The 24,668-nt window shown below is 43.1% G+C and overlaps 1 protein-coding gene across 1 annotated transcript in view; it reads right to left on the bottom strand.

Moving 5' to 3' along the window:
• Window positions 1-488: 488 nt before the first annotated feature.
• LOC120999050 (vertebrate ancient opsin-like) overlaps window positions 489-24,668 on the bottom strand; it is a 481,495-nt gene continuing 457,315 nt past the window's right edge. The window contains exon 5 of the mRNA XM_040429925.1: window positions 489-776. Coding sequence (XP_040285859.1) covers window positions 489-776 — 288 coding nt within the window. The remainder of the gene's footprint in view (window positions 777-24,668) is intronic.

Here is a 24,668-nt window from a genome sequence, read left to right as displayed (position 1 = left end):
TGCAAATAACTCCCAATGTGTACATTAATCTGAGGTCTGTGATAGATACTATACAGTGGCATCCATCACCCATGTTAAAATAAGTATACTGTGCATAGTATAAAACAAGCACTATTTCATACCTTTTTCAACATATACATAGCTGGTAGAGACAAAAAGAACATTGTTTTGGCCTCCATTGGGTAAATGGAGTTGTATGGATACACTTAGCCTGTACACTGGGAGCTTTTCCAAACATACGTGATGACTAGAATCACAAATGTGAACACAGCCATGTTCTAATTCTACAAATCCTAGACTAGACATCACATTCATTGACTAAAAGCTTATAAGCTCCTATGAGGTGAAGGAGCATTTTGAAATGTATATGCACTCATGTAGAGGAGGGAGGCCAAAACACTTTAACAGGATCTTCTGTAAAAAATAAAAATAAAAAATTGATGCACACAGCTACAGTGTCCTCCTGGCCTTCACATGAAAGATGAACATCATTCTGTGTACTGAACTACCAGAGTGACATCTGGTCTAGGTTGAAATGTACACATCTGGTTAATGGCCTTTTTTTGGCATTGGGAGTCTGGCTTTGCTTCTGTATAGTGACTTAAATTTTTCTCCTCTTCGGTAGTAGGATGCTTGGTGAAAGCAGGGTTGAATGTGGTGTTATCTGGTGGTTTACGTGTAGCCAAGCAAATCTTAGTAGATCTTGAGGAAATTCTATTATTGGAGCTTTGAGGTTCACTACTGCAATTAAGAAGGGCAATAAAGCATCTGTAAAACTGAAGAAAGAAAATAGAATGAGTATTGTTTTACTGAATGGCCAACAACACAAACCATTTCATGCAACTAATTTGGAAAATTATATAATTGATTGGATATTTGCACACAACTGGTTATATATTAAGGTAATCTTGTCATCTGGTTTATCACTGGAGAAATCACCCCTTCTAAAATGTAACCTTACTTTTTCCAGTGATACGACTTCATTTGTAACAGTTAAAAATAAATGTATCCTGTGAAGAGAATATTATAAAAAATCCCAAATTTCATTGTCCAAGTGGAAAAGTTTTTGCCCTGAAATATGCAAATCAGCTCTTAGCAAGCTCTGCCTCTAATGCCACCAGATGTAAGACAGCTATCCTATAAGTCAATTTTCAACCTTTTAAACAGGCCTTGAGACATGACTTGAATAATAACTAAGCCAAAAACTCATCTGCAAATACAGTAGGTGTTTTGGGGTGAGAACCCTTCATCAGTGCAGAGCAAAGAATACTGGATTAACTTGGTGTATCCCCCAAATCCTGACTTACGCCTCTCACTCAGTTAAGCCAGTATTCTCTGCTCTGTACTCATGAGAGGCAGTCAACCCAAAACAGCTGTCTACAGATTAGGTGCTGGTTTAGTTTTTATCCAAGTCATGTCTCAAGGCCTGTGTAAAAGGTCGTACATTGACTATAGCTACCTCACATCTGGTGACATTAGAGGCAATGCTTGCTAAGGTCTGATTTGGATACACTTTTCCCAGAATTCCAGAGGAGAATTGCCTGGTGATCTCCATAAGAAGATATAGTATCCTCTGCACTGAAGTAAAGCATTGTTACATATAATTTTTGCTTCAGTTCCACTGAAACTATTTTGTGGGGTTCTAAAATGTGTCACATACAGTAATACAGCACTTCTTCAATTACCTTTCTCAGTGACACATTAGGTGGTCACCTGATAACCCCAAAATCACTAGGGCATATGTGTCTCCAAATGTTTAAACTAGTTCTCCATTTAAATTTATATCTAGAAAGATCTAAATATAAATTTAAAGCCATTTGCAGACAGTTATTCCTTTGAACAAACCTATAAACATATACACATGGCTCAGCTGAGAGTGAATGTGTTCTGAATAGAGAGTAAGGAGTATGCCACCGTCAGACAGCTCTGGTGGAGTTTTATTAATAGGATCTGGCATGCTGAAATAAAAAAGCCCAATTTTTTCCCCTCAACATCTGCAATTAGGGGATAGTCGGTATACCCTCATACACATTATGTGTTTGGACAGTCCCACTGAAATTGGTGGGTTCAGCCAACTTTATTTAACCATGTTAAGATGGGGAATGGCATAGCTTGATAAGCTGCTCATCCTTGGCTCCTGTTGGTACACTAAGGGTCCCTATACATAGGTAGATTATCAGACCAATTATCAGGAATGAGTGCTTATTCCCGATAATAGCCTGCTCTAAATTGGCCGCCAATAACCATACAAACAAGCAAAATATTGTTTATGAGGCCCATAAAATGATTTATGGGACTGTAAATAGAGATGCCGTGCCAACAAACAAGTAGTAGCAATCATTCATTCCCATACATAAAAAGAGATGATTGTTTCATTTAAATGCACGTAAACGATCAAGCAATTATCAGGAACAAACAGTTTGTTCCCAATCATTGCACTATGTATTGGCCATGTGGGTCCTAACAGTCAGCCTCTTTGCAGATCTTATATGACAGCCTCTGGTAGTCCAGATTTTTAGTCAAAATGTACCTAGAATCCCTGTTTATTTAAATTTATACATCAAGTTAGATTTACCACAGGGCTAAAAATAGGCAAGGACGCTTTACCGGACTTTATTAGTGCAGTTTTCTATCTTTTTCTCCTGCATTTAGTATAATTTTTCTAAAAATAATTTAGGTGGAAAGCCCCCACAAATAGTTTTAGATAAAATGTTTAATTTATTAGAAATATATTTAGATTCACTCAGCTTGGCTTTAGAAAAGTTATCTTGTTTAATATATATTTCTATATAAAACATTATGTCAGACTACTGACAATCCTCCTACCTGCTCTGATTTATGTTGACTATGCATTATCTACAGAAGATCCCCTACTGAGTAATGACATTACAAATTAGAAAAAACACATTATCTCCACCATTTATAATGTACTGTAGCAGCCAATAGAAGGTTTGCAGAAAACGTAATTTGTATCAAAGCAATAGATCAAGATGGAACATAGTCTGCTGTAAGGGTAATCTTAAATATAATCTAACAAGACAATCAATCTAATCTAAGCAAAACTTTGTCAGTGTTCATCCATTTTTTTCTGCTGAAGCAGGGAGAAAAGTGACATATTTATAAATGCTATCATTCATATCAGGGAAAATATTACAGTCCTCTCAATGAGTAAAAAAATAAATATCAACTATGCACTAAGGTATGTCTTTGGAGGATGCATGATTTTTAAAGATTACAACTCTGTGATAACTCTTACAGTAGCTTGATTAAATGGGTAATTCTATCACTGAAAACAATGAGAACTACGGTAATGAAAATTTGGCATTTCTTGCTGGTCAGTGGGGGTCTAAGTACTAGGACCCCACCAGTTCTAAGAATAAAGGAGTCACAATGCTGGTTAAATGCTGCATCCCCTTCACAGTTTTTCCTGCATGGCAGCACTACTGGCATTCTGCTGTACAAAGAACTGCAACACAGTCCCATTTCAGTGAAGAAGGCCCTTCATTTTCAGAATTTTTGGGTGTCCTGGCAGTGGGACCAGACTTATCTTAAATTTATAGCATACCCTTGCTGGGGAGTACCTGTTTAAAGAGCACAGTATTGCATGTCAATCACACAAAGTCATTATTATCATTAATATGTAGCAATGAGAAAATTCCAGAAAATTTGTTTCAGGTCTACTTTGTCGTAATCATATGTGTGCTTCAATCTCCATAAAACGCTGTGTGTGACAACTCTCTCTCTCATCCCTCTGTGTTTGGGCCAATCTGCTCAAATAATATTTAAAGGATATGTACATCTTCAGGGGCTTTTTTATTATTAGATTGCAAACATGGTGTGCTGTCCGCATCTTTTGCAGCCCCATTGAAAATTAATGGGTCCGCACCTCTTCCGCAAAATTGCGGAACGGATGCGGACCCATTATGAGGTGTGTGAATGGACCCTTAGTTATGATCCGTGGTAGCAGAATCCCTAACGGAATTCTTACATAACCCGAACCTGAACCTTATATGCCAAACTTGAAACACAAGTTCGCTCATCCCTAGTTGCGACCACAGGGGTGAATAAAGTGTTATTCTTTTCACTTATTTTTTTGTGAGAGTGCTGCCATTTTTTAAAATACTTATATTGTCCAGGATTTGTTGCCAGATCCATTGGCCTGATGTGCTGCCATTGTTATATATTAGGGTTATTCCTGCAGTATATGGGTTCCTGGAGAACCGGGCCGACCTCTCTGTCGGCTACAGGCTCTATCGTAGGGATGGGCTGTACCTCAATGGGGAAGGGGCAGCTGTGTTGGGGGAGAAGATGGCTAGAAGGTTGAGGAGTGTTTAAACTAGGGACTGGGGGGGAGGGTAATTATGTTACAGGATAGGAAGATAGTGCAGATAGAGACCGGGGGCGAGGTAATAGAACTGGGGGAGGAATGGAAGGAGGGACTAGAATAGTTCAGAAGGAAAGTTGTAGAGTAAAAAATATACATAAACCTCTTAATTGTATGTATACTAATGCCAGAAGCCTGATTAATAAAATTGGGGAACTGGAATTAGTGATGTGTGAGGAGGACTATGTGGGAATAACTGAGACATGGCTGGACGATAGCTATGACTGGGCAGTTAATGTACAAGGTTACAGTCTGTTTAGAAAGGATCGCCAAAACCGGAGAGGGGAAGGGGTCTGCCTTTATGTAATGTCCTGTCTAAGGCTATTTTCACACTAGCTGTTCAACCTGTCAGATCCGTCCTGCCGCTATTTCGCCGTGCCGCCGCTCCGTCCCCATTGACTATAATTATATAAATGGTAAAAAGTATAAATCTGAAGGTGTCAGCCCGTTACAGAGTAATGAGGGGGGAGTTGCAGAGAGCGATGATGAGAAAGAAAAGTTATTAAATATTTTTCCGCTGTATTCACTATGGAAAATAAACTGTCAGATGATATCTAGAATGTAAACGTAAATTGCCCATTAAAAGTGCCCTGTCTGACCCAGAAAGAAGTACAGCGGCGGCTTAAAAAGATTGAAATAGACGCCCCCATATCCTAAGAGAATTAAGTAATGTCATAGCCAGACCATTATTTTATGATATTTAAGGACTCTATACTGACAGGGAGTGTTCCACAGGAATGGCGCATAGCAAATGTGGTGCCAATATTCAAAAAGGGTCCAAAAACAGAGCCTGGAAACTATAAGCCAGTAAGTCTAACATCTGTCGTGGGTAAACTATTTGAAGGTTTTCTAAGAGATGCTATCTTGGAGTACCTCAATAAAAATAAGCAAATAACGCCATATCAGCATGGCTTCATGAGGAATCGGTGATGTCAAACTAATTTAATCAGTTTCTACGAGGAGGTAAGTTCTAGACTTGACAGCGGCAAATCAATGGATGTTGTATACCTGGACTTCTCCAAAGCATTTGACACTGTACCGCATAAAAGGTTAGTATATAAAATAAGAATGCTTGGACTGGGAGAAAATGTCTGTATGTGGGTAAGTAACTGGCTCAGTGATAGAAAACAGAGGGTGGTTATTAAAGGGACACTGACAGGCCAAATCAGCATATATAGTTAGATATATGACATTACAGGTCTTATAGAGTCTTTTAAAAGCATATAAGTATCCCCCCTGTCCACCTTATAAAGAGCGAAATATAAAGTTTTATAACCTGCTTGTCCGGTCAGCAATCTGCCCAAGGGGCGGCGTTTCATGTGAAAATGCGCCCAGCTAGCCGCTCCCAACTGCCGTTCTTAAGCCCCGCCCAGCTCATCATTATTCACTTCGCTGGGCGGCGGCTAGAACTCTCCCCAGTCCCGATCCTGCGCATGGGCAATTCAATCCTCTGGGACGCACTATTAACCCCTTTGACGATGTGAGTGAGCAGCGCTCTGAAGCGCTGCTCTGAACAGTGCATGGCTGAGGCTGAGGCTGCAGCTGCCTCCAAGACGCCGGCAGGCTGTGTGTGTACGCATGCGCGATCTAACCACGGCGGGGCGCAGGCGCAGAAGATTGGGCATGAACGATGCCCAGAGGATTGAATTGCCCATGCGCAGGATCGGGACTGGGGAGAGTTCTAGCCGCCGCCCAGCGAAGTGAATAATGATGAGCTGGGCGGGGCTTAAGAACGGCAGTTGGGAAGGCTGGCTGGGCGCATTTTCACATGAAACGCCGCCCATTGGGCAGATTGCTGACCGGACAAGCAGGTTATAAAACTTTATATTTCGCTCTTTATAAGGTGGACAGGGGGGATACTTATATGCTTTTAAAAGACTCTATAAGACCTGTAATGTCATATATTTAACTATATATGCTGATTTGGCCTGTCAGTGTCCCTTTAAATCCCTGTCAGCAATGGGAATAAATGAAGGCTTTACATATGCCTCATTTCTCTAATAGCCTTTTTGTAAATTATAAAATGTCAATTCCAGTAAGGATCATACTAACAAAAATATTGTAAATATATCATGATGAATTAATGATTATCTCAGGGATAACTGTGGAAACATTTATTTTATAAATAAGGGACCAGTTTAAATGCAAACAAACTAAAAAAGCTATAGTAGTAAAGCAATAAAGTAGAAAAATAAAATAAGGTACTGCTAACTTAAATATAAGGAAGTAAAGGAAGCAAGAGAGGTAGGCTGATTATTATTTTTTTTTAACATCCTTTATTGTTTTCTGAACCAAATACATAAATTCACATAACAAGCAGTTTAAGTCTACAAATATAATTTTACACCAATTCACATAATTGATTCTTTTAACCCCCCCCCCCCTTTAATTCACTGCTGCATGATCCGCCCATATTTTAATTTCTATTCTGTTTCCAGAATTTCCACTGTAAGGGTTTTTGGAGCGAAATGAAAAGCCTGCCCTTTCTGACTAACGTCGTTCCGGTTTCCTTGCTATTCTAAAACAGGTAGAATGCTGGCATCTCTAATTACTAATTAAAGGACTCAAATCCCAATAAAGCAACTTAAACTGCCCACTGGTGCACTAACCAACGATTGTTTAAAAATCAAAACCGCCTTTATAGAACATTTTACTAAAGTATATCGGTCGGACCTTGGGGTGGATGATGGAGCCAAGGCCCTTTTTCTTGATAGTGTGGTACTCCCTAGTCTCTCCGATCAGGACCGTTCCAAATTAAATTTGCCAATTACTCTTGCAGAGGTGGAGATAGCATAAAAGGTAATACGGCTCCTGGTAGGGATGGCTTACCCTTTGAATTTTACAGAGTATATCGCAAAACGGTACTATCTCTCCTTCTTCTTATGTTTAATGAATCTTGGAGGAGTGACTGACTCCCCCCTTCTCTGAGGGAGGCTTCCATTTCCTTAATTTTGAAGAAGGATAAAGATGGGACTGAGGTTGGCGCGTATCGCCCAATCTCATTACTTAATACCGATTACAAGATACTAGCGAAAGTGCTTGCTAATAGGCTAAGGGGGGTTGTCCACTGCCTGATCCATCCGGATCAGACGGGGTTTATCCCAAAACGAGATATACAATCTAATATCCGTAGGGCCTTTCTTAATATATATGTAGGGGAAAGGGAGGACCGCTCCATCCTATCTTTGGATGCCAAGAAGGCCTTTGACAGGGTGGAGTGGCCTTTCCTGTGGGGACCTTGGATAGAATGAACCTGGGAGAACATTTTATCAAATGGATAAAATTGCTTTATTGTGATTCCACGGCCAGGGTAAAGGTAAATGGGATTGACTCTGAACCGCTCCCTTTACAGCGAGGTACACGACAAGGATGTCCTCTCTCACCATTGATATTTGCCCTGGCTTTGGAACCTCTCGCTTGTAAAATCCGTCAATCTAGTGAGATCATAGGCTTTGGAGGAAGAGGAGAGGAAGATAAGATCAGTCTATACGCGGATGACATTCTGGTATTTTTGAGGCAGGGGTGGAAAGCTGTTACACCTGTCATGAATATATTGAAAGAATATGGGTCATTATCGGGGTATAGAGTAAATTGGGACAAGTCTGAACTTCTCCCCCTTGTCCGAGCACCCCCGACGGCCCCTTAGGTATTAAATTACTTGGATCAATTGATTCCATTAGATATATGGGTATTAGAATAAGTGCGGATCTGTCTAGATATAACTCCTTAAATATAATTCCTATGATTAATAAGATCAGGTATAAGATCCGGACTTGGCAGAAGCTGCCTCTGTCACAGGAGGAAAGAATTGCATTAGTCAGGATGGTGGTCCTCCCTATCGCACTATACCCTTTGACAGCATGTCCGATATGGATTGATTCCTTTTTTGAGTTGTTGGACAAATTGCTGAATGAGTTGATCTGGGGGAGGGGAAGGGTCAGGATTAAGCAAAAATACCTTTGCATTGCTGAGAGAAGGGGTGGCCTCTCCCTCCCATTCCTCCAGGGATACTATATTGCAGCACAGATATAGTGGTGTGTGGGAGGGGGGGGGGGGCGGATCATCAGGCCGCCTTGCTACTAGGTATCCTCTCAAGGGACTTTCAGGGGCCATATGAGGATATTTTTTCTATTTTGGACACTGGTCATCCGGGCAAGAGAACAAAACAGTGTCTAATTAGCGATACACTAAATAGGGTTTGGAATAAGATAAAAAATAAATACTGGGTGTGATATGCCCTACTCACTTTACCCCACTTTGGCACAATTATAATTTAAAAGAATTCAAGTCAATCGTAGATTATAAATATTGGAACTCACGCGAAATTAACCGTTTAACTCATATAATATCACATGGTAATATTATTCCTTTAGATGAATTAATAAAAGGTACACCTATAACCCCTTTAGATAGATATAGATATGCACAAATTAGACACGCATATATGCGCACTCAGGACAAAAGCTTATTGACTATTAGGGCAAACCCTTTTTTGGACAATTGCTTCAGATTTAAGGACACACAACTTACACTCTCTCACATATATCACAGACTTCGGGACGGTTTAGGGGAAATAACAACATTTAAAAGTGAGGGAGGCTGGGAAGCTGAATTGGGCGATGGGAACATCTTGGAATGGGGTATAATATATCAAAATATAAAAAAGGTATCGATTTCTCAGAAATATAGATTGATTCAGTTCAAGATTGTGCATCGCCTATACTACTCCCCCGCCTTCCTCGCTAAAATATACTAGCAAAGTGATCCACCCGGACTACTAATTGCCTAATAACAGTGGAGTGGTGCACAGCATTTAAAAACTAGAACTGCTCACTCCACTGTTATTAGGCAATTAGTAGTCCGGCTGGATCACTTTGCTAGGTTGTTGTAATAATCAGTTAGACACAGTATTCACTGCTGTGTGTCAAGTTTGTGTGCAGTGTTAGTTGCCAAACAATACGTTTAGGTCTCTAGTGGGTTGACACACCAAGTCCCCCACCACGCTATATGGTCTTTTGACAACCCTATTTGTTTGGCGATAACACCACAAACGGGGTACGGCAGGATTCTGCCCCTCTAGTCATAAGGGTGAGAGATTGTGCACATCTCTTCGCCCTTTATAACTGACCAACAAATACACCCACCAGTGGAGTGGTGACTGTGTTTTTAACATTTTTGTTCTTGTCTGTGATTAATTAAAAAGTACACCACGCACACATATAGTGTTAGGTTTTATCATTTATTATAATAAAAGTGAAGTATTAATTTTCACCTGGGTCAAGATAGGTTACATTGCCTGTTTAGGCATTTGTAAGTAAACTTGCTAATTAACCTTACCCAGGTTAGGTCCTGAATATACACAACACAAAATTGTAACCATGGTGACCAAGAACGGGAAGAACATGGTGTCGGCGCTGCGTCAAGGAGGGCTGAGCCATGCGCCCTGCATGGTCCACGTGTTCAATCTAGTTGTTAAATGGTTCCTGAAGTCTTCCACCCATCTGCAAGACATCCTAAAAATGGCCAGGAAACTTTGCATGCACTTCAGCCACTCGTACACCGCAAAGCACACTCTCCTTGAGCTGAAGCGGCAGAACAGCATCTCCCAACAAAGGCTGATACGCGATGTTTCCACCTGCTGGAATTCCACCCTCCATATGTTTGACCAACTGTACAAACAGAGAAAGGCCATCAACGATTTCTTGATGATCCAAGCTAACAGGAGTACACCCCTGTGTAACTTTGATGTCAGCCAGTGGCAGCTCATGTGTGACACCTGCCGATTGCTCAGGCCCTTTGAGGAGGCCTCGTTATTTGCCAGTCGCCAGGACTACAGGATGAATGATGTCATTCCACTGCTTCATGTCCTGAAACAGGAGCTGCAGGGTGATGAGAAAGATGATGCAGAAGACCCAAACACACGGTGGCAGTATACAGTGAAGATGGAGGCAGAGAGTCCCTCCAAGTCACTTGCACAAATGGCTCAATGCATGCATACTTGCTTAAGTAGTGACAGCTGAATTGTCACCATTAGGCAGAGGGATAACTTCTGGCTCTCCACCTTCTTGGACCCTCGCTACCAGTCCAAAATGGGGGCCTTTTTTACACCCGCTGAGAGGGAGGATAACCTGAACTACTATAGAGACACCCTATGTAGTCATTTGGCCGCTGCTTGTCTGCTCCATCGTCCATCCCCTCGCAGGTCTGACCGGGGGGGCCCTCTGCACTCATGTTCCACTGCCATGGCTGCTGGGGAGAGGTGGGGTGGCAGGAGAAGTGCTAGCTCCATCAACAGCAGCCTAGAGTCGCTGATGAGCAGCTTTCTTCATCCTCATAGTGAAGAAACTACTCACCATTAGCAGCAGCAGCTAGACTTGGAGCAGGACCTGAACCAGCAGGTGGTGGCATACTTTGACAGCACCCTGCCACCCCACATTGAACATCCGTTGGACCACTGGGCAGACAAACTGGATTTGTGGTCGCAACTGGCAGAGTTTGCCCTGGAAAAGCTGTCCTGCCCGGCAAGTAGTGTGGCATAAGAGCAGGTGTTTAGTGCGGCGGGGGCCATAGTTACCCCAAGAAGAACTCCCCTGTCCACCTAAAATGTGGAGAGAATGACCTTTGTCAAGATGAATCAGGCGTGGATCAGCCAGGATTTCCACCCACCAATGCCTGATGCATCAGACTAGATCATCCATGGTGCCACACAAACAGTTTGACAAAAGAGACCGGTTTCTTCTGGCTACCTGCCTCAGCTACTATTCTGATGCTGCCACCTGTCTGATGTCACACATCTGATCCCAAGTACTCCTTTCTTACACCCACCATCGTCAGCGGGTACTGTTATTGCCACCCACCTCTTCACTCTGTCACCGAGTCACTCTGTGGTCTCCTGATGCTGCTGCCACCTCCACACTATATCACCTTGCCACTCTGTGGTCTCCTCATGCTGCTGCCACCTTCACACTATGTCATCTTGCCACTCTGTGGTCTCCTAATGCTGCTGCCACCTCCACACCCTGTCACCTTGCCACTATGTGGTCTCCTGATGCTGCTGTCACCTCCACACTCTGTCACAGGGATACTCTGTGGTCTCCTCATGCTGATGCCACCTCCACACTATGTCTCCTTGCCAATATGTGGTATCCTGATCCTGCTGCCACCTCCACACTCTGTGATTGTGCCACTCTGTGGCCTACTGATGCTGTCGCCACCTCCACACTCTCATTGTGCCCCTCTGTGGCCTCCTCCTGATGCTGCCGCCACCTACAGACTCTGTCATTGTGCCACTCTGTGGCTTCCTCATGCTGCTTCCAACTCACCACTATGTCATAGGGCCACTTTGTGGACTTCTCATGCTGTTCCCACCCTCCCCACTTCATGACTGGGCCACTAGTTTGTCTTTCGGCCTGGCTGACATCATCATTTATTTGACCTTCTTCTGATCTGTCAGAAGGAAGGAGAAATGAGACACACAGCGGATTCTCTCTGTGTAACAGCTGTAAGGCCAGTATGGTCCCATCAGAATTGGCTTGTGATTTGGTAGCCAAAAGCAGGAGTGGGTACAAAACACAGAAGACATGCAAATATTCCATTCATGTGTAATTTCTGTTTTGGATCCACTCCTGTTTTTTTTTGGCATTAGCAATACTGATGGATTACTGACCAAATGCTGACCGGGTGAAGGCGAATGCTCCACAGACAGGATCTATTTTCTGGAGGTTATTGTTCTGACGGATCAGAGGAAGGGCAAAATAGTCAGTGACGTCAACAAACATACTGCTGACACCCTCTCCACTCTGTCTAGGGCTCTACTTGTATAAGCGTTTAATAGAGCAGGTTCTGTAGTCTATGTGGAATCAGCTGACGACCGTGTAAAAGGAGTGCACTTCTTCTTGACGCTAATATCGACCTGTAAGGCTGAGTTCATACTTGAGTTATTTGGTCAGTTTTGGCCCCGTGACTGCCCAAATAAGTGGTGTGCAGTGATACTTAGGGTACTTTTACACTAGCGTTTTTCTTTTCCAGCACTGAGTTCCGTCAAAAGGGCTCGATGCCGGAAAAAAACTGATCAGGTATATCCCCATGCATTCTGAATGGAGAGTTATCCGGTCAGGATGCATAAGGATGTCTTCAGTTCAGTCATTTTGACTAATCAGGCAAAAGATAAAACCGCAGCATGATACGGTTTCATGTCCGGCGAAAAAAACTGAAGATTTGCCTGATTTTTTTTTCCATAGGAACGTATTAGTGCCGGATCCGGCATTCAAAATACCGGAAGGACGGATCCGGCATTTTTCTGATCATTCTTACAAATGCCATCAGTTGGCATACGTTTTGCCGGATTCCGGCGACGGAACTGCTTGCCAGATCACTCTGCCACATGTGTGAAAGTAGCCTAAGGGCTGTTTCACACGAGCGAGTCCATTGAGAGAATCACGCTCTGTGTGTGAGTGTGATCCTCCGCTCTGGACTTGCAGGAGCGCACGGCATTGTCATGATTTATAATGCTATGTGCCTCTGCTTGACCGTATTTCTACAGAATCATAGTGACATAAAGCTGTCACTATGATTCTGTAGAAATAAGGTCAAGTAGAGGCACATAGCATTATAAATCATGATAATACCGTGCGCTCCTTCAAGTCCAGAGCGGAGGATCACACGCACACACGGAGCGTGATTCCCGCAATGGACTCGCTCGTGTGAAACAGCCCTAAGAGAGACACCTGTCATCTGCATGTCATACTGACTCACAGTATTATTCCACTACCACAGCAGACTACCTATACATGTTACTGCTAGGCACAGTGTTCTACATCACTATAAAGGTTCCCTCTGCAGCCAGGAAATAGCCGTTTCTTTATCGCAATTCACCACAAATAAATTTGGATCAAATCAAATTTTTTCAGAAAATTCGTCAAACCGGCCAAATCTAATTTTTTAAAAATTCACTCATCTCTAGTAATAATGTACATATATGGAGGACACAACAACAACAACAAAAAACACTTCTAATATACAAATCCAACTGAAAGAAATAACATAAACACATAGGCATCGAAGGAAAATGACTTTTATTGCTTTAATTGGTTTTTCTGTATGGCCTCAGCAGAAAACATTTCACTTATTGTATTTCTAAAATTACTTTTAATAAAAATACAGCTATTTTCTCCCACTGAGATACAATATGACTGAATTACAATAACAGAATGTGTGGTGAATAAGACATATTGATTAAAGCCCCAGTATGAATACTTGCAAGGAATAATTAGATGAGAATTTATGGGAAGAGGTGAGTGAATGGCAGGTGCTAGAAATATCCTCCTCTTCTTGTACATCTGCCCCTATACATATGAAATCCAGCTGTGACCCCCCCCGCCCCCGATGAGCGCTCCTGACACTTTTCATAGCAAAGTGGAAGGATGAGCTGCAATTTAGTTGTTGCGCCTTGTATTGTGCTTTGCTGTAATTAAATAGAGTAATTTAGAATAAATAGGACATGAGCTCTAGATCTATAGAAAACATTAGCTGTCTGTGAAATATGTTTCGTCTCACAATGTAAAATCTGCAGCTTCAATCATTGCCTGAGTCTGATCACACCCTGGATTTCAGATGAACTGATACAGCTTGGCTCATCATGGATCTGCAGCAGAATAATGTTTTTCTTACAAACGCCTATGACCTGAGCTGTTCCAGAAAGCTTAATAATGTCTGCTCTTAATCATCTGTATTCCTTTGATTTTGCATAGAAGTCGGATTTGAAAGCATAGAGAAAGTTTTACAGTCAAAATGTTGCATTGACTTCATTACAATTTCAAAAACAACAAATAAAAGATTTGTATTTTAACCACTTAAGGACCACAGGTTTATACCCCCCTAAAGACCAGGCCCTTTTTTACAAATCGGCACTACACTACTTTCACCGTTTATTGCTCGGTCATGCAACTTACCACCCAAATGAATTTTACCTCCTTTTCTTCTCACTAATAGAGCTTTCATTTGGTGGTATTTCATTGCTGCTGACATTTTTACTTTTTTTGTTATTAATCGAAATTTAACGATTTTTTTGCAAAAAAAATGACATTTTTCACTTTCAGTTGTAAAATTTTGCAAAAAAAACGAGATCCATATAGAAATTTTGCTCTAAATTTATAGTTCTACATGTCTTTGATAAAAAAAAAATGTTTGGGTAAAAAAAAAATGGTTTGGGTAAAAGTTATAGCGTTTACAAACTATGGTACAAAAATGTGAATTTCCGCTTTTTGAAGCAGCTCTGACTTTCTGAGCACCTGTCATGTTTCCTGAGGTTCTACAATGGCCAGACAGTACAAACACCCCACAAATGACCCCATTTCGGAAAGTACACACCCTAAGGTATTCGCTGATGGGCATAGTGAGTTCATAGAACTTTTTATTTTTTGTCACAAGTTAGCGGAAAATGATGATTTTTTTTTTTTTTTTCTTACAAAGTCTCATATTCCACTAACTTGTGACAAAAAATAAAAACTTCTATGAACTCACTATGCCCATCACGAAATACCTTGGGGTCTCTTCTTTCCAAAATGGGGTCACTTGTGGGGTAGTTATACTGCCCTGGCATTCTAGGGGCCCAAATGTGTGGTAAGGAGTTTGAAATCAAATTCTGTAAAAAATGACCTGTGAAATCCGAAAGGTGCTCTTTGGAATATGGGCCCCTTTGCCCACCTAGGCTGCAAAAAAGTGTCACACATCTGGTATCTCTGTATTCAGGAGAAGTTGAGGAATGTGTTTTGGGGTGTCTTTTTACATATACCCATGCTGGGTGAGATAAATATCTTGGTCAAATGCCAACTTTGTATAAAAAAATGGGAAAAGTTGTCTTTTGCCAAGATATTTCTCTCACCCAGCATGGGTATATGTAAAATGACACCCCAAAACACATTCCCCACCTTCTCCTGAGTACGGCAATACCAGATGTGTGACACTTTTTTGCAGCCTAGGTGGGCAAAGGGGCCCATATTCCAAAGAGCACCTTTCGGATTTCACAGGTCATTTTTTACAGAATTTGATTTCAAACTCCTTACCACACATTCGGGCCCCTAGAATGCCAGGGCAGTATAACTACCCCACAAGTGACCCCATTTTGGAAAGAAGACACCCCAATGTATTCCGTGAGGGGCATGGCAAGTTCCTAGAATTTTTTATTTTTTGTCACAAGTTAGTGGAAAATGATGATTTTTTTTTTTTTTTTTCATACAAAGTCTCATATTCCACTAACTTGTGACAAAAAATAAAAACTTCCATGAACTTACTATGCCCATCAGCGAATACCTTGGGGTCTCTTCTTTCCAAAATGGGGTCACTTGTGGGGTAGTTATACTGCCCTGGCATTCTAGGGGCCCGAATGTGTGGTAAGGAGTTTGAAATCAAATTCTGTAAAAAATGACCTGTGAAATCCGAAAGGTGCTCTTTGGAATATGGGCCCCTTTGCCCACCTAGGCTGCAAAAAAGTGTCACACATCTGGTATCTTTGTATTCAGGAGAAGTTGAGGAATGTGTTTTGGGGTGTCTTTTCACATATACCCATGCTGGGTGAGATAAATATCTTGGTCAAATGCCAACTTTGTATAAAAAAATGGGAAAAGTTGTCTTTTGCCAAGATATTTCTCTCACCCAGCAGGGGTATATGTAAAATGACACCCCAAAACACATTCCCCACCTTCTCCTGAGTACGGAGATACCAGATGTGTGACACTTTTTTGCAGCCTAGGTGGGCAAAGGGGCCCATATTCCAAAGAGCACCTTTCGGATTTCACAGGTCATTTTTTACAGAATTTGATTTCAAACTCCTTACCACACATTTGGGCCCCTAGAATGCCAGGGCAGTATAACTACCCCACAAGTGACCCCATTTTGGAAAGAAGAGACCCCAAGGTATTCGCTGATGGGCATAGTGAGTTCATGGAAGTTTTTATTTTTTGTCACAAGTTAGTGGAATATGAGACTTTGTATGAAAAAAAAAAAAATAATAAATCAGCATTTTCCACTAACTTGTGACAAAAAATAAAAAATTCTAGGAACTCGCCATGCCCCTCACGGAATACCTTGGGGTGTCTTCTTTCCAAAATGGGGTCACTTGTGGGGTAGTTATACTGCCCTGGCATTTTCCAGGGGCCCTAATGTGTGGTAAGTAGGTAAATGACCTGTGAAATCCTAAAGGTGCTCTTTGGAATATGGGCCCCTTTGCCCACCTAGGCTGCAAAAAAGTGTCACACATGTGGTATCGCCGTATTCAGGAGAAGTTGGGGAATGTGTTTTGGGGTGTCATTTTACATATACCCTTGCTGGGTGAGAGAAATATCTTGGCAAAAGACAACTTTTCCCATTTTTTTATACAAAGTTGGCATTTGACCAAGATATTTCTCTCACCCAGCATGGGTATATGTAAAATGACACCCCAAAACACATTCCCCAACTTCTCCTGAGTACGGCGATACCAGATGTGTGACACTTTTTTGCAGCCTAGATGCGCAAAGGTGCCCAAATTCCTTTTAGGAGGGCATTTTTAGACATTTGGATACCAGACTTCTTCTCACGCTTTGGGGCCCCTAGAATGCCAGGGCAGTATAAATACCCCACATGTGACCCCATTTTGGAAAGAAGACACCCCAAGGTATTCAATGAGGGGCATGGCGAGTTCATAGAAATTTTTTTTTTTTGGCACAAGTTAGCGGAAATTGATATTTTTAATTTTTTTCTCACAAAGTCTCCCGTTCCGCTAACTTGGGACAAAAATTTCAATCTTTCATGGACTCAATATGCCCCTCACGGAATACCTGGGGGTGTCTTCTTTCCGAAATGGGGTCACATGTGGGGTATTTATACTGCCCTGGCATTCTAGGGGCCCTAAAGCGTGAGAAGAAGTCTGGAATATAAATGTCTAAAAAATTTTACGCATTTGGTTTCCGTGAGGGGTATGGTGAGTTCATGTGAGATTTTATTTTTTGACACAAGTTAGTGGAATATGAGACTTTGTATGAAAAAAAAAAAAAAAAATTCCGCTAACTTGGGCCAAAAAAATGTCTGAATGGAGCCTTACAGGGGGTTGATCAATGACAGGGGGGTGATCAATGACAGGGGGTTGATCAATGACAGGGGGGTGATCAGGGAGTCTATATGGGGTGATAACCACAGTCATTGATCACGCCCGTGTAAGGCTTCATTCAGACGTCCGTATGCGTTTTGCGGATCCGATCCATCTATCAGTGCATCCGTAAAAATCATGCGGACATCTGAATGGAGCTTTACAGGGGGGTAATCAATGACAGGGGGGTGATCAGGGAGTCTATATGGGGTGATCACCACAGTCATTGATCATGCCCCTGTAAGGCTTCATTCAGACGTCCGGATGCGTTTTGCGGATCCGATCCATCTATCAGTGGATCCGTAAAAATCATGCGGACGTCTGAATGGAGCTTTACAGGGGGGTAATCAATGACAGGGGGGTAATCAATGACAGGGGGTGATCAGGGAGTCTATATGGGGTGATCACCACAGTCATTGATCACGCCCCTGTAAGGCTTCATTCAGACGTCCGGATGCGTTTTGCGGATCCGATCCATCTATCAGTGGATCCGTAAAAATCATGCGGACGTCTGAATGGAGCTTTACAGGGGGGTAATCAATGACAGGGGGGTAATCAATGACAGGGGGGTGATCAGGGAGTCTATATGGGGTGATCACCACAGTCATTGATCACGCCCCTGTAAGCCTTCATTCAGACGTCCGGATGCGTTTTGCGGATCCGATCCATCTATCAGTGCATCCGTAAAAATCATGCGGACATCTGAATGGAGCTTTACAGGGGGGTAATCAATGACAGGGGGGTGATCACCACAGTCATTGATCATGCCCCTGTAAGGCTTCATTCAGACGTCCGGATGCGTTTTGCGGATCCGATCCATCTATCAGTGCATCCGTAAAAATCATGCGGACATCTGAATGGAGCTTTACAGGGGGGTGATCAGGGAGTCTATATGGGGTGATCACCACAGTCATTGATCATGCCCCTGTAAGGCTTCATTCAGACGTCCGGATGCGTTTTGCGGATCCGATCCATCTATCAGTGCATCCGTAAAAATCATGCGGACATCTGAATGGAGCTTTACAGGGGGTTGATCAGGGAGTCTATATGGGGTGATCACCACAGTCATTGATCATGCCCCTGTAAGGCTCCATTCAGACGTCCGTATGCGTTTTGCGGATCCGATCCATCTATCAGTGGATCCGTAAAAATCATGCGGACGTCTGAATGGAGCTTTACAGGGGGGTAATCAATGACAGGGGGGTAATCAATGACAGGGGGGTGATCAGGGAGTCTATATGGGGTAATCACCACAGTCATTGATCATGCCCCTGTAAGGCTTCATTCAGACGTCCGGATGCGTTTTGCGGATCCGATCCATCTATCAGTGGATCCGTAAAAATCATGCGGACATCTGAATGGAGCTTTACAGGGGGGTAATCAATGACAGGGGGGTAATCAATGACAGGGGGGTGATCAGGGAGTCTATATGGGGTGATCAGGGGCTAATAAGGGGTTAATAAGTGACGGGGGGGGTGTAGTGTAGTGTAGTGGTGCTTGGTGCTACTTTACTGAGCTACCTGTGTCCTCTGGTGGTCGATCCAAACAAAGGGGACCACCAGAGGACCAGGTAGCAGGTATATTAGACGCTGTTATCAAAACAGCGTCTAATATACCTGTTAGGGGTTAAAAAAAACACATCTCCAGCCTGCCAGCGAACGATCGCCGCTGGCAGGCTGGAGATCAACTCTCTTACCTTCCGTTCCTGTGAGCGCGCGCGCCTGTGTGCGCGCGTTCACAGGAAATCTCGGCTCACGCGAGATGACGCCTATTGGCGTTAGCGTAGCCTGGGGGAGCCGCCGCGATGACGCCTTTCGGCGTTAGCGTGGCGGCAAGCGGTTAAAATTAGAGATGAGAAAATTTCATGAAATTCGTTTCGGTTCCAATTAGTACAAATTGGTGAGTATATTTAATTTGACCAAATTGAAAGTGCCCCAATTACCCTGAAAAGTTGTTTACGACACTCTGAGGTCCGCTAGGGCTGCATTCAACTGCTTTCAAGCTCTTTAATGCCAAGACAGCATTAGTAATGGGAAAGTGACAGTAACATGCAGTACTGTAGATGACTGTGGGTAAATATATGTTAGCCAATGGTAACAAACAGCCTCTTTAATTACACAAAACACTGCCAGATTTTGTTTTTAAGTAAAAAAATACAGTACACACATTTTTTGGTAGCCGATACCTTCTTTTCTGTCTTATGACCTGTTAAGAAGACAAGTACAACTACAAGTACTAGACGAATGCAATGGTGTATTGGTAATGGAGGCAGACTTCGCAATTGCCATAGGGGCAGTGGGCCTTGCACTTCTCTAAAGAGTCATGGTTTCTGCCACTGCCCATGTCAGAGGCTGCTTGTCACAGTGTGGCTCACTGTGACACTGTGTTGCCTTGTAGGCTGGCTTCCTGCACTCTTGTGTACTGGCTGCAGGCTGTTTCCCATGTATACTGGTTGCTTGAGTGGTGCGTGCTGGCTGCAGCCTTATATAGTGTGTGAACTGTGTCCTGTGAATTTGTGTATTGGTTCACAGTGACAATGTGTTGCTGTGTAGGCTGGCTGCCTGCGCTCTTGGCTATTGGCTCCGGTTGAAGTGTTCCTATGTATGCTGGTTGCTTGGGTGGTGTGTGCTGGCTGCGGCCTTTTATAGTGTGTGAACTGTGTCCTGTGAATTTGTGTACTCCCTGTATCTGTATCACAGTGTGTTTCACTGTGACACTGTGTTGCCTTGTAGGCTGGCTGTCTGCACTCTTGTGTACTGGCTGTGTATGCTGGTTGCTTGGGCGCTTGGGCGGTGCTTGCTAGCTGCGGCTTATTATAGTGTGTGAATTGTGTGTGAACTGTGTCTTGTAGGGTTAATTCTTCCCTGAGTTTGTGTTTGATTACCAGATGGTCAGGTACTCTCATCACTCTGCTATTTAGACCTATGTGCTCTATGCCTGGGAGTTCAGTACCCTAGCCAGACTGCATTCTGCATTGCAAAAGGCACATGGGAGGGGTTGATCTTTCAGATCAAGTTCTGATGCAATACAGTGCAACACAAAAAATGAAAGTGATCCAAAAAGCTGGCTGTGCACATTGTACAGATAGATACCTGTTTGTTCAAAAGTGCTCCTTCTACCCCTTAAAATGTTCATACACAGGTGAAGTTTCCAAAATGGCATCACTTCTTGGTGTTTTTGACTGTCTGAGTACCTCAGGATTTTTTTGTAAATGCAACATGGCGCCCAAACACCATGTCTGCAAATTCTGGCCTGCAAAATCTATATTTTCAGTTTGCCTCCTGAACCCTGCTGTGCGTCCATACAGCAGGATAGGAGCATATATGGGGTCTTGCCATAATCAGGAGGAGATGGGTAACAAATTATGGGGTGCATTTTGTCCAGTTACTCTCTGTGAAACTGAATATTTGTAACTAAAATGATATTTTCTTGTAAAACAAAAAGTCATTTTTCAGTTCAAATTCAATTTCAAATTCTATGAAACACCTATTGGGTCAAAATAGTTATTACACCCCTTGGGGGGTGTAGTTTCCAAAATGGGGTCACTTTTTGGGGGGGTTCTACTCTAGGGGTGCATTAGGCAGTCTTCAATTGTGACATGGCGCTTGAAAATTATTCCTGTGAAATCTGCCCTCCAGAAGCTATTTGGTACTCCTTTCCTTCTGAGCCCTGTGGTCCACCCAAATAGCAGCACACAAGCTCATATGGGATGTTGGTGTAATCAGGAGAAAATGGGTAACAAATCATGGGGTGCATTTTCTCAGTTACCCCTTGTGAAAGTTAAAATTCTGACCTAAAATGTAATTTTCTTGTAACAAAAAAATGAAATTTTTCAGTGGCCAAGTGATCCAAAATTCTATGAAACACCTATTGAGCCAAAATAGTCATTACACGTTAACACGTAATTAGAGTTGAGCGGACACCTGGATGTTCGGGGTCGACGAGTTCGGCCGAACTTGAAAAAAAAGTTCAGGTTCTTTTCCCGAACTTGAACCCGAATCCCATTGAAGTCAATGGGGACCCGAACTTTTGGGCACTAAAATGGCTCTAAAATAGTCCTGGAAAGGGCTAGAAGGCTGCAAAAGGCATCAAAATGTGCTTAAGAGCATGGCAACTGTTCTGCAGACAAATGTGAATAGGGAAATTACTTAAAATCACATAACATACAGAAAAATTTAAAATAACAATCTGATTCTAGGAGTAGGAGATTGAGGAGGCGGTGGATGGGTGGATGTGGCGGTGTAGGTTGACGTGGCGGTGTAGGTGGAAGCGGCGGTGAAGAAGGAATAGGTAGCCAACACTGATTTGTATTATTTTTAATTTTTAAATTGGGGTATCCCCCAAAATATTGGGACATATAACAAAATAAAACTAAGAATAAGTGCACTTGAGTACAAGAATGGATGGTTGAGGCTGGTATAAATGTCTATTCTGCACAAGGTACGGACAAGTCCTGTGGGATCCATGCCTGGTTAAGTTTAAAAAAACGTAAGCTTGTCCACATTGGCTGTGGCCTGTGATAATGCTCTCTGCCGTGCTAAACACACGTTCACACTATACACTGGCTGCAGGGCAGGTCAGCACCTCCAAGGCTGACAAAGCTTTTCCACATTTTGGCCATGCTAACCCTGCCTTCTCAGGTGCTGGGGGTGCCCCAGCTGCGTTGGCGACCTCTTCCTCCTCCTCTGCCTTCGCCTTGTGCTTCCACTGTGCCCCCACTGTCAGGTGGGAATGCCATCAGCAGCGTGCGCTTGTAGTCGCGCATCTTCCGATCAGTAACAGATGTTTTCAATAAATTTAGTTCCCTGTCAGCAATGCAGAGCAGGGGTTCATACATGGCAAAAGGGGGTTCATGTCACCCAGCAAACGAACAGAGGATTTTGAGAGAACGAGGCCCATGTCACCCAGGCACAGCAGGGGTTCATTCACGGCAAAAGGGAGTTTTTGTCACCCAGCAATAGAACAGAGGATTTTGAGAGATTTAGGCCCCTGTCACCCAGGCACAGCAGGGGTTTATTCACTGCAAAACTAACTTCATGTCACCCAGCAATAGAACAGAGGATTTTGAAAGATTTATTCCCCTGTCACCCAGGCACAGCAGGGGTTCATTCATGGCAAAAGGGGGTTCTTGTCAACCAGCAATAGAACAGAGGATTTTGAGTGATTTAGGCCCCTGTCAGCAATGCAGAGCAGGGGTTTATTCACGGCAAAACTAGCTTCATGTCACCCAGCAATAGAACAGAGGATTTTGAGAGATTTAGGCCACTGTCACCCAGGCACAGCAGGGGTTTGTTCACGGGAAAAGGGGGTTCTTGTCACCCAGCAATAGAACAGAGGATTTTGAGAGATTTAGGCCCCTGTCACCTAGGCACAGCAGGGGTTTATTCACTGCAAAACTAGCTTCATGTCACCCAGCAATAGAACAGAGGATTTTGAAAGATTTAGGCCCCGTCACCCAGGCACATCAGGGGTTAATTCACGGCAAAAGTGGGTTCTTGTCACCCAGCAATAGAACAGAGGATTTTGAGAGATTTAGGCCCCTGTCACCCAGGCTCAGCAGGGGTTCATTCAAGGCAAAAGTTTGTTCTTGTCAACCAGCAATAGAACAGAGGATTTTGAGAGATTTAGGCCCCTGTCACCCAGGCTCAGCAGGGGTTCATTCACGGCAAAAGTTTGTTCTTGTCAACCAGCAATAGAACAGAGGATTTTGAGAGATTTAGGCCCCTGTCACCCAGGCATAGCAGGGGTTAATTCACGGCAAAATGGGGTTCATGTCACCCAGCAATAGAACAGAGGATTTTAAGAGATTTAGGCCCCTGTCACCCAGCCACAGCAGGGGTTTATTCACAGCAAAACTAGCTTCATGTCACCCAGCAATAGAACAGAGGATTTTGAGAGATTTAGGCCCCTGGCACCCAGGTACAGTAGGGGTTAATTCACTGCAAAACTAGCTTCATGTCACCCAGCAATAGAACAGAGGATTTTGAGAGATTAAGGCCCCTGTCACCCAGGCACAGCATGGGTTTGTATACGCCAAAAATTGTAAAATGTCACCCGACAATTGAAAATAAAAAAAATTTCAGTTTAGGGCACTAAAATTGGCACTTTTTTGCATTAAAAATGGCTCTAAAATAGTCCTTGAAAAGGCTAGATGGATGCAAAAGGCAGTAAAATGTGCTTAAGAGCATGGCAACTGCTCTGCAAACAAATGTGGATAGGGAAATAACTTAAAATAAAATAAAATAACTAAAAATTAGAAATTATTAACCTGCAACTCAGAGGAGGAGGTGAATATGGAGTCGGAGGTTGAGGAGGCGGTGAATGTGGTGTTGTAGGTGGAGGCAGCAATGGAGGAGGAGGAGGTAGCCAACAATGTTTTTTATTTATTTTTTATTGGGGTAAGTAGCCCCCAAAATATTGGGACAAATAAAAAAAAAAGAAAACAAAGAATCATTGCACTTGACTTGAGTACAAAAATGGATGTTTGATGGTGGTATAAATGTCTATTTTGCACAAGGTACAGACAAGTCTTGTGGGATCCAAGCCTGGTTCATTTTAATGAACGTGAGCTTGTCCACGTTGGCTGTTTGTCTGGCATGGTAGGGGGCGTTTGTCTGTAATGACGCCCCCTGCCATGCTAAATACACATTCAGACAAAACACTGGCTGCAGGGCAGGCCAGCACCTCCAAGGCATAAAGAGCAAGCTCAGTCCATGTGCCCAATTTGGAGACCCAGAAGTTGAAGGGGGCAGACCCGTCATTCAGTACGTGTAGGCGTATGCACACATACTGCTCCACCATGTTGGTGAAATGCTGCCTCCTGCTAAGATGTTCCATATCAGCTGGTGGTGCTGGTTGTTGTGGCGTGCTAACAAAGCTTTTCCACATTTCGGCCATGCTAACCCTGCCTTCAGAGGTGCTGGCGGTGCCCCAGCTGCGTTGGCGACCTCTTCCTCATCCTCTGTCTTCGCCTTGTGCTTCCACTGTGCCCCCGCTGTCAGGTGGGAATGCCATCAGCAGTGCATCTACCAGCGTGCTCTTGTACTCGCGCATCTTACGATCACGCTCCAGGTACAGAATTAAGGACGGTATGTTGTCCTTGTAACGGGGATCCAGCAGCGTGGCCACCCAGTAATCAGTACAAGTTAGAATGTGGGCAAC

Source organism: Bufo bufo, chromosome 4 (genome assembly GCF_905171765.1).
Source record: "Bufo bufo chromosome 4, aBufBuf1.1, whole genome shotgun sequence".
In the NCBI taxonomy this organism is placed as follows: Eukaryota; Metazoa; Chordata; class Amphibia; order Anura; family Bufonidae; genus Bufo; species Bufo bufo.
Note: the sequence above shows the minus strand (reverse complement) of the source record. Positions and strands in the feature narration are given on the sequence as shown.